The sequence below is a fragment of the Gopherus evgoodei genome, chromosome 2 (assembly GCF_007399415.2).
Source record: "Gopherus evgoodei ecotype Sinaloan lineage chromosome 2, rGopEvg1_v1.p, whole genome shotgun sequence".
NCBI classification, from domain to species: domain Eukaryota; kingdom Metazoa; phylum Chordata; order Testudines; family Testudinidae; genus Gopherus; species Gopherus evgoodei.
In genome coordinates, this window is record NC_044323.1 from 46,700,358 (window position 1) to 46,716,223 (window position 15,866).

The window sequence follows — 15,866 nt, forward strand, 5'->3', positions numbered from 1 at the left end:
TAGATCAACTCCACAGATCTGCTAGGAGGATTTTGGCACATGTATAGTAACAAACATGATGTGACAATACTGAGGCACTGCATTTGAGAGATGAACAAATAACCTATCATAGCCCAGATAATGAATAGCATATGTTTGCAGTGAAGAAGAATGTTTGGGGAAACAGACCACTTCTGCTTAAAATGATAAGTGTGGAGGATAATCTTATAAAGAAAAAAGAACAGTTTAGAGCAAGAGTGGCTCCTATTATTCAAATTGACCTTTGGTGTGGGAAACCTAGCAGGGAACATCTCACTGTATTATTTTCCAGATGGGAATAATACCCTGTGAAAAAAGTACAGTTTATTATGGGAACAAATACTCTGTCATTCATGATCTTCAGTCATCCTATTCTGACAATAGACTGCAGCATTGCAGTCTGTACTTGTACTTGTTGCGAGTGGAAAGTTTGTTCAGTATGTCCAGGGCCGGCGCTTCCATTTAGGCGATCAGGGCGGTTGCCTAGGGCGCCAGGATTTGGGAGGGTGGCATTTTGCAGCCCTCGGCAGCAATTCGGCGGTTGGGGGTCCTTCTGCGCTCCAGGTCTTCATTGGCAATTCTGCGGCGGGTCCTTCACTCGCTCCGGGACCCGCCGCTGAAGCGCCCTGAAGACTGGGAGCACGGAAGGACCCCCCCACCGCAGAATTGCTGCCAACGACCGGGGGTGCGGAAGGACCGCCACCTAGGGTGCCAAAAACCCTGGCGCCGCTCCTGAGTATGTCAAATCACAATTGTCACATAGTGCTGCAATGGGTTATCGAAAAACAAACAAACCCCAGATCTGTCATACTATCTATGAGAAGATGCCAGGAAAACAAGTATTTAAACAATTCAGAGCTGAACATAAAAGTTACAAACCATACAAAGAAATAACTGCTAATTACATCAATGGTGCTGGAAGAAAATGAGCATGCACAGATCACATATGTGACTATTCTGAATATGTGATTGTTATAAGAAATACCTGTGAAAGAAATGCTCTGAAAATGATCCAAAACTCTAACTCATAATAAAACTACCAAAAAAAAAAATCTGAATTTTGATTCCCAGCTAAGGATCACATAATAAGATAACTGCAGGGCACTCGTGAAATAACGTATGTTGTTAAATATTGCTATGTAGTACATTATGACCATATACCACTGCTATTGGAAACACTGAGAATTATGAGGTAACTCATATTCCCAGTGCTCTGTACCAACCAACTTTAAGAGTTCTGGCCAGACATCCCAGGATTTGTTTACACTAGGAGATGCTAGACAAAGTTTTCTGTTGTTGCGGTCAGTGACCGGGTGGCTATTGGTAGGAATGGTGGGATATACGGAATAATGGACTGACATGTCACATAGAACTTCTCTGAACAAGATTAGAGAACATAGAGTGGGATCCATGAAGGGTGAGGCTATGTCTACACTTGCAATTGAAGGACAAAACTTCTGTCTTTCAGAGGTGTTAACTCCCCCACCCTTGAAAGATAAAAGTTTTTCCGCGACAAGTGCCTGTGTGAATGGGAGGGTTGCAACACTGAGCATCATGGTGCCTAACTTTTAGGTTCCTAGAAAATCTCAGGAACCACGCTGAGATCCACAAAGCCAAGTTTGGCCCTTAGGATCCCTATACAATGAATGGGGAGAGACAGGTGCCTTAGAATATGATCCAGAAAGCCAGTAAAGTAGACGAGGAGCTGACTAAACTAACCAATGGGAGATACTGACCAGAGATGAGTGTGACAAAGTCTGCCCTGCTCTTGGATATGTGCTTAAGTCTGGGCTACATGGAAGTGACTATCTCTGCTTGTAATCCACAAGTGGATTCCCGTCTCTTGGAGTCAGGCAGATGAGGCCCATTTTACTTGCTTGAGAACTGATCTATGGCTGTGGAAGTCCATAGGAGGTAGAATTTGCCTTCCTTGGACCTCTGCCTCACCTTAACCCTCCCCACTTTACAACCGTGTTTGAGGGCACTTCTCTTCCAGCTGTGTTTTCCCTTCTAATGATGTGGAAGGATTACTCTTTTTTTTCAGTGATACCTCTGTTTAGGATTTTGTTTGTTTTTTCCATTGCCTGTGGTATTTTCTAATTCCTACTGTTTGTTATTAGGATTTTGTATTAATTCTCTGTGTTTCCTGACAGCCCTGCTGGCACTGGTAGGTGCTTTATAAATAAAATGATTATCCCAACGGTCACATTGCCTTTCTGTAAGTGGAGATAGCTGTATCATTAGCCTGACACCCAGTTACGATGTTTGGAAAGGCACACTTGTATCCCTAAAGACCAGAGACATGACAATACACAGAGGTGCCCACGACAGGAAAAGATACACACCTTCTCACTATGTCTGATGGGAACTATGATATAAAGATGTAGCTTTTAAGAATCACGCCTGGCTGTCCCTGCTAATCAGGCACTTGGCCATGCTGAAATAAGCACCTCCTAAATAATGAATCAAATTTATTTATAAGAAATGAGTGGAAATAGCTTCTGCTGAAAACTTTTCTACCTAGGAAATATAGGCCCCTTGAATTTATTTTTAGTTTTTCATTCAGTAGTTTACTTGCACAAAGTGTCATTATTAGCAAAAATCCAACATAGTTTTTTTTCAAGTAGCTCATTTTACATAAAATAATTTCATTTTCCACCAAATACATTTAAGTTGTGAATGAGCAGTTTTCCTGGGAACTATAATTGATAAGCAAGGCATAGAACAGCGGTGTAGGTTCCACAACTACTAAAATACACATGCACTTGTTATAGATGACTTTTGCTCATGCAATTGCTATATATGCAGGCAAATTTGTGGTTTCCCAGGTACATTGGTTTTCAGGCATTTTGAGAGGTAGATAATCATTGTACATGCAGCTGAAAATACAGCCTAATATGTTAAGGTAATTGATACACAGATATCAGTTGAATTATTATGTTATTACTTTCCCCTTGGGAGGGAGGGGAATTGTTTTGCACACTGGCTCACTGATCTATAACTTTCAAATAATTCTTCATTATGAGCCTCTTCATGGAAAAAAAAGTAGAGGCCAATGGGATGTTTGTTCACTTTCCACGTGTCTAATGTTCATATCACAAGTGCAATTTTTTGAATTCTGCCACCTTTGGTGAATGATGGACAGTATGCATTGACGCCAGAGTAGATAGTCAAGCAATTGGAAATTATACATTACTGTACAAAAGAAAAAAAATTGCAGGGAGCCCTTTTGAAATATCGATGCTGTTCTTTCAAAATGCTTATAAAATCAAAATGTTAGAGATGTATTTTAATTTAAACAGCTTAAAATTGTGAATTAACAATTAACTGAGCCTTAATCATCTTGATCCTTTCTTCCACTGTGTACAGACATCTCTTCCTTGACACAGTGATTTCCACATACAGTTAATTTTAATATCATCCCTTCTGCAGTGTTTTTGGAAAGGCTGTCTGAGCACATTTGCATTAGCAGGGCTTTGAACATTTAAAGCCCTCTGAGATCTCAATTTTCTCTCGTCAGTGCAGAAACATCACTATTCTGTAATTCTTGAAGCATTTTCCCCAGCTACTGATGACTGTTTGCACACTAATAATAGAGCCACAGAAGAAGGTAATATATGATATGAAAATGCTGGAGAAAAAGAAAAAAAACCCAAGCAGTCACGATTACTTTCAGAGACAAAGCATTTGGCAAAAGAATCCTCTGCTAAAATTAACCGTACTGGCAAATACATGTAAACCTAACTTGCTATGATATTCCATACCTGGTAATGCATTAGTATATGCATGATGTAATCATATATTTCTCCAGCAAGTCTGCTTTCTGGTCTCCAGGGAATAATGACAAACTGAATTCCTAGTAAGGGCACCAGAATTAGTGTGGCTCTGACAGCTTTCATGTACATGTTGGACTCAGCCCGATGAGTATCTCTTAGCTTTGTCACCAGAACTCGGACAATGTTAAGCAAAAAGAAAAAATTTACCTGAAAAAACAGAGTCTTTATTGGTAAAACACTCAAATTAAAATACAAAACCCAGCACGACAACAAAACACAGCTTCATGGCCCCATCAGAGCTCATAACAACAGCTCATTGTGATTGACTTACAGACCAAACTATGTAACCTTGGGTGCCTTAACACACCTACTGCCAGATTTACATCAATGGAAGATATGTCCCCTAAATCCCTTTTTAGGCAATAAAGGCTCAATCCTGTAAGGTGCTGAGTTCTCTGGCTCCAATCCGGCAAAGCACTAAAAGTATGCCCACTGAATACCATGGTACTACTCATGTGCTTAAAGATAAGCATGCGCTTAAGTACTTTGCTGGTTTGGGCATTAAGGACAGAATTTTCAGAAGGGCTCAGCACTCACTTTTGTGGTCAGATATTCAAATGAACTCCTGCTAAAGCCAATGGGAGCTGTGAATGCTTATTGCCTCTGGAAATCAGGCCATCTGGTCCCTAAGGAAATGGTACAGCCTGAGTATAAGCAGAATGTGGACTTTCCATTTCTCTAGTACAGCTAGCGCATCTATTTTCACATTGATGGCATGATATCATGTACATAGCAGTGACAGATTCTGCTCTGTAATAGGCTCTTTTCAGATTTTTGAAAACACTGAAATGATTTTGCTGTATTACTCAGAGCTATATTAAAATAGTTGTAACTCCATAAATAGACGAGAGAGGGTATCTGGGCCTTCCACCCTGAAAAGCCATGATCAGAAAAGCTTTAATATTGTAACTACTGGGAAATACCTCAAATGTTTTACATTTGTGCTCTGCTTAACGAGGAATAAAAAATGATTTCTGTGTCCCCACTTGCCACTTATTCTCCAGGCTTCCCTCAGACTTCACTGACTCAGATCGCCTAACCTTTACTTTCAGAATTCCTTCAGGCAACTGATTAAAAAAAATGTCTACCAAGATAAAAAGATGTGGCTCCTTTGAACCTCTCTGCCACGCTCTGTTTCTGATGGACAAAGAGCAGATATTATGTTTCCATGACACATCCACATTATGCATAGCACAGTCTCAAACCAGCTATTATAATGCAGCCTGTACAACCTCAAAGGCAGAGGAGCTTTTTCTGGATGGGTAAGGAAATAAAAGGTGGTAGCTCCCTTAAAGATCACCCTCCCTTGTGAATTGGGGTGGTGGTGGGGAGGCATTACCTGGGATGGTGGGGCTCCCATAAACCATTGACCCCCTGCACACCCACGAGAGGCAATTTAAACTCTGTCTTTCCAGGTTAAGCGCCTTCTCATGCCTGGATTAGCTCTATTTTAAAGAAAAAGATTAACTTTTCCCTAGAAACATGATAGATCTTTTTCTTAGGGTATCTGAAATATACAGCACTGGAGAAGAGTATTAAAAATCTGAAAAGTCTTATGTGCCCTCTGTCAGACCTCAGCATTATGACAGCAGAAATTTTTTTAGGCTGCTTTAATAAATCCAGTGCTGTGAGCTAATTTCCCTCTAAGCTGCACAGCCGTGCAGCAGGCTATAAAGGTGTGATGAAGGTGAGGAATTTTCTAGTGTTTTACATGAACAGTGTGGGTGCACACCTCAGTTTCCCTGTGTACTGCATGTTTAACAAGATGGTGGGAGAGGGTTTGTTGTTGCAGAGGACCAGGTGTGACCTTGCCTAGCACCTGTGATCCTGGACAATGGCCTGGAGTTGAGGGGATCCTAGGGACTGGTGACCTGGTGACCAAGCCCAGCTTGGAAGACAGCCAGCTCTGGCCAGTGGAAGGACAATGGGCTGAGGAGAGAGGACCCCGGTTACCTGACCAACCAGTTCCAGCTACAGGGGGAACATAGGATGGAGGGAAAGGGCCCCAGCAACCTGTTTACCTGGGATGGAAGACAGAGGATGGGGAGGAGCTGTTGGGGACGGTGATATAGGATGCCTCGGCTGGAAGGAGGAGGCTGCTGGACTGGCAAGAGAGAGCAGCCAGAGCTCACTTGGATGCAGGAGAGACCTAGATGTACTGTGCTGAGAGATGCTAGGCCTGAGGGCCTGGTGAGTTTCCTGTGCTGGGTTCAGATGCTCAATAAATTCTTCTGTTTTACTCTGGCTGAGTCACTCCGGACTAGAGATCAGGGTTACATTATTCCCTCTGGGGGTGGAGGACTCAGGGGATACAGAGTGAATGGACTCCCTGAGGGGGCCCACGGCGAGAGACAGGAGTTCAGAGAGGTGTGATTCCAGGAGGCGGAGGGGCCTATGACTTAACCCTCGAGAGAGAGTGGCCCCCTGAGAAGGGCTGTCACACTGAACAGGGTTCCTCCCAGGGACCGTACAGAGCTGGAAGAGAGCATGAGCCCTGTGAGTCTGTGACAAAAGGGCCATTCAGGAGTGCAGCCACAGGGGTCTGGGGAGAGGGGAGCAAGTTGGGGGCATGCAGGGCTGCTGTGGGGAGAGGCACCTCTCCCCTATCCCTGGAGCTGCTGCTGGCGGGGAGAAGCGCCTCTCCCTGGGAGGTGCTGCCGGCTGGGAGAGGGCTGTGGGGAGTCCTCTGGCCCCAACCCCAGGTCAACCTGCACCCCAAACTCCTCATCCCTGGCCCCACTCCACAGTCTGTACCCCCAGCTGGAGTCCTCACCCCCCTTTACCCCAGCCCGGAGCCCCCTCCCACACCCTGAACCCCTCATTCCTGGCCCCACCCTAGAACCCTAAGCCCCAGCCCTCATCCCCCTGCTCCCTAACCCTCTGCCTCAGCTCGGAACCCCCACTCCGAAGCCCTTGGGCCCACCCCGTCACATGTCACCTCCATAGTGGTGCATATAACAAAATTCAAGTGGATATAAAAAATTAGAGGGAACATTGGCTGTGAGTGATTGTAAAGAGGAGGAGCTCTCTGAGTATTCTCATTCAAGGCAGGAAAATTTGTTACCTCACCAAGCAGGGTGACTTGTTTTCACAAGTGCTATATTACAAAACTGTCATGTGTAGTTTTCCATTTCCCATATGTGATTAGAACAATTAACCTTAGAGCGTAGACAGTAAGTTATTTTCCAGACAATTTTTAGGAAGCATACTGTGGTTTAGTATTGCTGAAATCCAATAACAGTTCTTAAAGGAGGTTCACAACAAGATTTTAAAGATTTTTAACTACTCTGAAACAGATCCATGTTCATTTATAGATATTTCCACAATGCTCATCATCATCTCATTTGATCTCTCAGAAAAATAATGTGGATGTCTGCAAGTAGATGTCGGACCCCAAGCCAATGAAAGCTGAATCTGTTGGGATGCTGACACAGTGCATCTGGCTGACAAATGGAGATAGGACTAATGTTTGGTTTGAATAAAAACTTTCCCAAAATTTCAGGGTGTTCAGTTCTGTTATACCAGTTTGAGTATCTTGAGTAATAGGACAGTGGAACTAATGGGTTCCCTGATGCATACACATGTCCTATGAACATTAATGGAAGTTACAGGGTTGGTTTTACTATATTGGCAGAACTTGTAGGTAGGTGCCTAGGGTGGCAAGACAGAATGAGTGGGGGAAAAAAACAAAAAACCAAAAAAGCAACCTTGGGATTCCTAGCTGCAACTTTCTTGATTTGCCGTCTCGTGCTCTGTGCTTCCCCTACTCAAGCATTCTATTCAGGTTCTTATCCCCCACAGCCTCTTTCTAGTTTAGCTCCCTACCTCTCTTCCCTTTTACCAGAGCATCCAACAAAAAAGGGTAATTCATCACTGGAACAATTTACCAAGGATAGTGGTGGATTCTCCATTACTGGTAATTTTCTATCTGGTAAAGATCTGTCATGTTTCTAGGGAAAAGTAATTTTAAAATCAAGACTGGATATTTTTGTAGAAGCTATGCTCTAGTTCAAACAGGAATTATTTTGGGGAGGTTCTGTGGCTTGTGTTATGCAGGAGGTTAGACAAGATGATCACAACGTTCCCTTCTGCCTCTGAATTTATGAAAACCAATGCTGAATTATTGACTTGGTCTGAGCACCCTGCCTAGGCTAATCTGAAACATAATTATTTCATTTATACCACATATAATGCAGCACATTTAGCATAAGTAAGGTTAACTGCATAGAATAGAAGAGTCAGTAGTTTAAATAGCTTGGCCACGGGTTTCAAAAGGAATAATGATTTTGGATGCCTCTGTTTTTAGATTGCCCAACCTGAGACCCCTTGAAGGACTTGATTTTCAGAAAGTGCTGAGCACCCACCCTCTGAAAATCAAGTCCCTTTAAGAAGTCTCAGGTGGGGCATCCAAAATCACTTGCTACCTTTGAAATCCTTGGCAACCTATTTAAGATACAGAATCTTCTATACAATGCAATTTTGCATCATTTCTGGGAAGAGTAACTCAACTGTTAACATAATAACAAATAACATTCTTACCAATAAAGCCGCCATTATGGGTCCATGAACAATATAGAGCAAGTGAGTGTCAACGCTCATCCAGCAGCTGGGAGGAGAATATATCATTAACTCAAACACATTTTTATACATAGCTATAAAATGTGCTAAGTACCTTTAAAATACATACAATACTCACTTGTCATTGAAGTATTTGGCTCTTGCAACAGCATGAATAGATGCTGGCACTAAAGGAAATCCTACAATGATTAAAGGTATAAATCAGCCTTCATATTTTTTGGCATGCAGTTCATGTGACACTAAAAATAACATTTCTTCTTTTTAAAAATCACATATAAATGGGAATTCAAAGCTTTGAGAAAATAATTATAATTCCACCTGACTTCAGGTCATATGGCTTTCTTGTTGTGAGATACAGAGGGGAATAATTGTGATACTGCTGTCAAAAGTGGTCATGGAGAGGTGTCATGCTACCATCTCAGCTCAAAGCTGCTGTCAGTCATTGCAGGCATGTTGAAATATTTGCAGGGAAAGGGGGAATGACCAGATACACTGGGGAGGGGAGAGAGGTAGCATGCAGTTCTACGTGAAATATTCTCTTTGGAAATAAGCGTTCCTTGGTATGCAAATCCCCACTGAACAGAGCAGCAGTAACTTATTCTGCATGCGATAAATGACAGTACAGCAACCAGGTTGCTTTCACTGAAGCTGAGGCTCAGGCCCTAGAAAATGTATAGAGTGGAGCCAGGAATCTTACAAGTGGATGAGATCTTGGAGTGTTTACTCTGCTAATCCTGTTGATTCCCAGCCCCTGTACATTCAGATGGCCCTACTCCACATGTCTATCATTAGTAGAGAGGGCATGGTAGAAATCCCGACTCCTCCTATCCCCATATCAGCTCACGTAAGTCCTCTTCTGACGTGAAAGGGGAGGCTACCGCACTGACAGACTGCTGTAGGGGGCCCATTTTTCTTTTTATGCCAATCCCGCATAAGGAAACCACTTGTACTGGGCTGAAGCATGGAAACCTGCCATGCTCTATTCTCTTCCTAGACCGAAGGAGCAGGCTTGATGTTTTCCAATCATGTGTGTGTGTGTGTGTGGGTGGGGGGGTGTTCTTGAGAATCCTGCATCCAAACCCTTGAATCTCTGGACATCCACGCCATTAACAGCATGGTGATTCAGTAATCAAGCCTTTCCCTCTGCTTGCACATTACTTCCCATCCCAACAGGCTAAGAACCATGAAAAGGGAGGTTGTGCTAAAATGATAGCATTAATTTATACATTATTTTACTTTGGAAACTGTGATGAACCTGGTAAGCAGGAAACGACCTTATCTAACAACACTACACAATCCCTTCCCTTGACCATGTGTGTGGAGGAGGCCCAGAAACATGGAAAGACCCTGACCTGGGATGTGTCCTGGTTCTTAGGATAATAGCAATGGCATGTCAAGCCAGGAGCAGTAAGGAAGCTGGTTGCATGGAGAAACCACCAGGAACTGTGTAGCTCAGATGTGACTGCTGGGTGCAGGTCTGTGTGGGACTTGTGAGGAAGCAGCAGAGACTGGGAAGGAAGCCAGTACAGAGGGGCCTCAATGAAAGAGATACCACTAAGTGATCCTGGCTTGGAAACCTGCAAGTTCCTATTTGCTTTGAATAGAAGACTGGGCTGAAGAGGGCACCCCAGGCACTAAGTCTGAAGACTCTGAACGCTCTACTGGACTGCCCCAGTGGCCCAAATAAGAGCTGCTATTGTTTACTTTGAGTTGTAAGTGTTTAAGCCTCCATATCGAGGGTATTTGCAACCTTTGCTTTTCTTGCCACCTTGGGAAAATTCTCTCTTTAGCTAAGTGTCTGCATGGTTATTGGAATCCATCTGTACTAGTTATTAGGGGGCTAGCAACTGAATCACCATCAGTGCTTGCCTCTGAGTTACACTGGCACCCCACTAGTACCTTAGAAGTAGTGAATCAGTCATCAAGCGTTTAACTAGGTCAGAGTATTATGGGTTGAGTGGACTTGTAGGCTCTAAAATTTTACATTATTTGATTACTGAGTGCAGTTATGTGAAAAAAAATCTACATTTGTAAGTTGCACTTTCACACTAAAGCGATTGCACTACAGTACTTTTATGAGGTGAATTGAAAAATACTGTTTGTTTGTCATTTTTATGTGCAAATAATTGTAAGCGAAAGTAATATAAAGTGAGCACTGTACACTTTGTATTCTGTGTTGTAATTGAAACCAATATATTTGAAAATGTAGAAAAACATCCAAAAAGAGTTCATAAATGTCAGTTGTCATTCTATTGTTTAACAGTGTGATTAAAACTGCGATTAACTGTGATTATTTTTTTAATCACCAATTAATTTTTTTGAGTTAATCGCGTGATTTAACTGCGATTAAATGACAGCTCTAAAATTAATACATTTCAAAGTGAACTAGTTGAAAAACAGTTTTATTCCTTTCTATAGTAGGAGGAAAGTAGCTCTTTGGATTGCTTGCTTTGGGTGTCAGTGACCTTATCAGTGCTTTTAGGAGAAACACAGAGACCTGAACTCAGGCTTTGGCAAGCTAAGCTTTGTTCTGTTCACCTTCAAAGAATGTTCAGGGCCAGAAAAGTGACTATGTCAATATGTTGTCATTCTGGTCACTGTATTAGTTCCCTGGGGGTCTTCAAGAGATATCTACTTACTCAGCTGCCAAAATAATTTTTCACTACAGTTAGGACTGCAGAGTCAATGCAGCTAGTGAAAAGCAAACTGGATCTTTTTCTGTTTAATGCATCACTAACAACATTATTAGTGATGTTCCAGTTGCAGAATCTTTTTAATGACAATGATGCACAAGAAGAAGCAGGAAAAACATAGCTCCAGATCCCATTTCTATGGAGCCACTTAGTAATTCCAAAATTTACAGGTTCAGGTAACCCCCTGGTTTTATAGGTGTGGTGCTACACATGGTGAGAGTAGTGTTTTATTATTTTGTTAGGTGCATATGCACAGAGAATTTGACTCTACACATTCAAATGTACATCTTAAGGTCACAGTGGAAAGTTTTCATTAGTAAATTACAGTTCAGCAAGCTCATATTTATCTAGCTTTAATTTCCAATGTTACTGTCCAAATTTAGGCCTAATTGTGATCTGCCCTTGTGCAGTTCCACAGAGTTTGGAGCAGTGAACCAGAAGCAGAAACAGTGAATAAAGACTGCTTGGACTTTACTTCTTCCAGGAAGCAAAACACACGGAGAGGGACAGAAGGAGATGAGACCATGATTCAACACTCTCTTTTCCCAAACCTGGGCATGGAGCTGGGCTGGTGCACCAGAAAGAAAGGGGGCAATCTGTACCATCCTTATACATGAAACAGACCGTACACCCGTTGGGCTGACTAAGAAGCCCTGCAGGAGATGGTGCAACTTTAGGCCCCAGGCACACCTCTCTTGGTCATTCCTCAGAGTGGCATGGCTATGTGCTGTTCCCTGTGTGAAAAATCACAAATTGTAGCCTCTAGGAAGCATCTGAAAGTAGCCAACCAGTGATAAATATGACAAATCCCTACAAGCAAGGCCTGTTCCTGCTACGGCACAAATTGGAGTTTGGCTTGAGTGCACTTCTAGTTACATTGTGAAAGAATCTGTTTCAGCACAGCCCTAGCCAATGATCCCCCATTGAATTAAATGCAGTTCACATTGTTCGAAACAGCAAAACAGAGTGTAACTGAGTGCATTTGAAACTATTTCTCCTGACCAGTGATTTAGGGCTAATTTACTAAAACACTGAAATAATATCAAGTAAAGAAAGGGACCTCAGAAGGGAATATTGCTCCAACAAATCATGCTAGAAATACACAGTTGCCTCAAGGTCAGCATACAGAACTGATCCAATGATTTTAATTACCTCAGCACAGGGAAGCATGGGAAACTTTCTCAGATATTTTCTTTTCTTTAAAAGCTATGTTTTACCATTGCTTTAGTGGGTCTGGTAAATAAAGCCAGCTCACTAGTGCTGAAATTGACAGCGCTGAAATGAAATCATTATTAAATTTATATAGTGTTGTACATATACAATGTTTTCAAACACAGATGAGTCACGTTCACTAGCCATGAAATGAGAATTTACACAACACTTTACTCTGTGAACTAAGGGCCAGCAGGGCCACCCGGGGGGGGCAAGTGGGGCAATTTTCCCCAGGCCCCCACGAGAGTTTTCCGGGGCCCCTGGAGTAGGGTCCTTCACTCGCTCCGGGGGCCCCAGAAAGCTTTCACAGGGCTGGGGCCCCCAGAGCTTCTTCCATTCCAGGTCTTCGGCGGCAATTTGGCGGTGGGGGGTCCTTCCGCTCTGGGATGGAAGGACCCCCCGCTGCCAAATTACCACCGAAGCAGGACCCATTGCCGAAGTGCTGGGTCTTCGGTGGCAATTTGGAAGCAGGGGGGCCCCCGCCGCGGGTCTTCGGGGCACTTCGGCAGTGGGTCCCAGAGCGGAAGGACCCCCCACTGCCGAATTACCGCCGAAGCGGGGGCCTCCCCACTGCTGAAGACCCCAGGCCCCCTGAATCCTCCGGGCAGCCCTGAGGGCCAATGCCATGGTGGTATGTTTTATAGTGCAGCCTTGCCCTAGAACTTCCAGACAACCTTTGGACTTTCTAAGTGGCTACTCCCTTTTAATGTGCTGAAATGAAAAATTTAAATGTGACCCCAAAATAAATGTATCTGTTTCACTGTTCTCCTGTTTGGCCTTGATCTACCACAATAAATCTGAACTCTGAAATGTGGAGCCTTCACAAGGCCAATGTACTTGCTCTGGTGCAGGCTGAACTATTCAACTGACAGAGACGACACACATACCTTTCCCCAATTATGAAGTTGTCCAGGGACAAAAAACTTCCCGCTGTTTAGGGCTCATAATGATCTATGCATTTTTAAATCCTAGAGTATGTAAAATCCCTCCCTTCCCATGAACATTGCTAATCTCACAAGAAAGGGAGAGACAATTTCTATCTAATCTGGAATTTATAGGAAGGAGATGTTCTCTGGGGCTTAAACTGGGAGAAGCTTTTAAGTTCTGTTTAATTCTTAAGGTCTCTGATCAGTAGTGATCCATGGAGTACTGAATCCCATATAGGTCAGGAGCTGAGGAGGTTGCCACATTCTTAAGAAGTGATCCTTCCCAGTGAAAGGGGTGAAGCATTGCATTCTGCTGTTGCTTTCTATAAAGGAATCATAGAATCATAGAAGATTAGGGTTGGAAGAGACCTCAGGAGGTCATCTAGTCCAACTCCCTGCTCAAAGCAGGACCAACCCCAACTAAATCAACCTGTCATGGGAGAAATGGTTGGGGAGGAATTAACCAAAAGATGCAGGTTCAAGCCAGTTCTCATTTTTGTCCCATCTAGTTTATACCTAAGCACATAACTCTTTTTTTCTGGTGAGGTTTGGTTTCTTCCTATCATAAATGAAAAGAAGCTCAGTAGACATGAAACCTGCAGAGGAGGTGCTGGACAGCACAGGGTAAATTCTGTCAGCTGCAGCTTGGGTTTGAAATAGATAGACCTGGGGAACGAATCCTGAAATGGATATAGATCGCTGAGCTGCTTCCCAGATGTGAGTTTTGTGATATAGGCTGGGCACTCATTCACCGGGAATTGGAATGAGACCAGAAATTCATTATCTGTAGCCAGCTAAAGAAAGTATTGATGGTAAGGGCCTTCTGTCACCACTTACCTGGGCTGGATTTACAGCAAATAATTTTAAAGTGAAAGAGCCTGCATTCCACTGTAAGGGACTGGCTCTGTGTATGTGCGTGCGTTGCCTTTTACTGGCCAAACAACAAAGGAGAATGAGGGCTACCGCTATTATTACTCCAAACCTAGGGACATCTTTTGCAGACACAATAGAGGCCTGCATATCTGGAGCTGAAGGAGCAGAATTCTAGACACGGCTCCCTAGCTTGTGTACATGTGATTTACATTGTTGTTGCATCTGTTCTCTGCAGCACATGGAATTGTAATGTCAGTAACAGGTTGTTGAGGATGTTTACTTACTTATCTGTACATTGCTATGAGATACTTAGCTATATTACCTTATATGTCTGGGGTTAGAAAATTACATGTTCAACACTTGGCCATTTCTTCCAAGACTACCATAATCAAGGATACAAACTACTGTTAACTTTCACAGAGGTGTGTATTAATTACAATGAGAACACATTGTCCTGTGCAAATAAATTAAATCCAGTTCAAATTTAGGATCCCAAGAGATCAAACTTAGGTCCTAATACACACCCGTGAATAAAGCTAGTAATGTGTGCAAGTGGCGGCAAGATCAAGTCCCTAGTGTATAAAAGTGCCATAAACATTGGAAAGAAGTGACCGAGAAGATATGACTGATAAAATACATACCCCAGCCCAAGAGGTAATACCAGTGCAAACGCTGCTCTTCAGCAAATACTGCCACCACAATTAAAGTGTGAAGATATATGCCTTCGCAGAGCATCCAGAAGTAGTTACAACCAAGCATGTACTGATGAAAAAACTGCAGCACCTTGCAGCTTACCTGTCAGAGAAATTGGAGAGTAGTAAACTGCAGATCTGGGCAGACAATGGCTTACAAACTGTATCCAAGCAGACAAACAAACAAAATGTCAGTGATAAGCTTCAAGACAACCTTTCCTAGCATTCTCTAGATTTCTTCAGCGAATGTCATTGACAGGGCTATAACTTATTGATAAATCAGAAAAATGGAGTCAAGGTATCTCATAATTGATAAAAATCAGTTGCTAACAGCAAAATTCAAGAAAGCATGATCTTGTAAAACCACACTCCAAAACATTTTCAGCCTATGAGTTTTAGAATTGAAGTCTGGGCTTTTTAGAAAAAGCTGTTTACAAGTTCTGTTCAGAAGAGATAAACAACTGAGTCTGCCAAAATGTCTAATTCAGCTGTTTTCTTTTACATTTATTCAAATCATTACAAGCTATAAACAGCTCTCCTGTTTGATTTTATGGTCCATCCCCTGTATACATCCCCAAAATGTATACAGGGGATGGACCATATTTACAGGTGTGTCTACACTTAGAACGCAACAGCGGCACAGCTGTGTGCTCCAGTGTAGACACTACCTACTCTGAGAGGAAGGGTTTTCCTATTGGCATAGATCTTCCACGTCTCTGAGAGGCAGTAGCTAGGTTGACAGAAAAAATTCTTCCATCAACTTAGCGCTATTTATATGGGGATGTAGGTTGGCTTAACAACGCCATTCAGGGGTGTGGATTTTTCACATCCTTCACTGATATAGTTAAACTGACCTAATTTGCTAGTGTAGATCACACCCAGAGCTCTTATTCACTGCCTACTGAGGATGAACTGCTATTGGAGTTAGTGAGAGTTTCTCCTGATTAATGTCCCATGGATGCTGATGAGGGCCTCTAAAGGCATATGCAGTGTTGCTGTACTTTCCACTGCCTTTAGAGAAGGAAGAAACATGAGGAA

General features: G+C 42.8%; 1 protein-coding gene across 2 annotated transcripts in view; it reads right to left on the bottom strand.

The window, feature by feature from the left end:
* CALCR (calcitonin receptor) overlaps positions 1–15,866 on the bottom strand; it is a 242,922-nt gene that overhangs the window by 24,705 nt on the left and 202,351 nt on the right. For both annotated transcript variants that reach the window (XM_030550577.1, XM_030550575.1), the window contains exons 8-11: positions 14,778–14,931; positions 8,551–8,611; positions 8,394–8,460; positions 3,783–4,001 (exon numbers count right to left, since the gene is read on the bottom strand). In XM_030550577.1, coding sequence (XP_030406437.1) covers positions 3,783–4,001; positions 8,394–8,460; positions 8,551–8,611; positions 14,778–14,931 — 501 coding nt within the window. The remainder of the gene's footprint in view (positions 1–3,782; positions 4,002–8,393; positions 8,461–8,550; positions 8,612–14,777; positions 14,932–15,866) is intronic.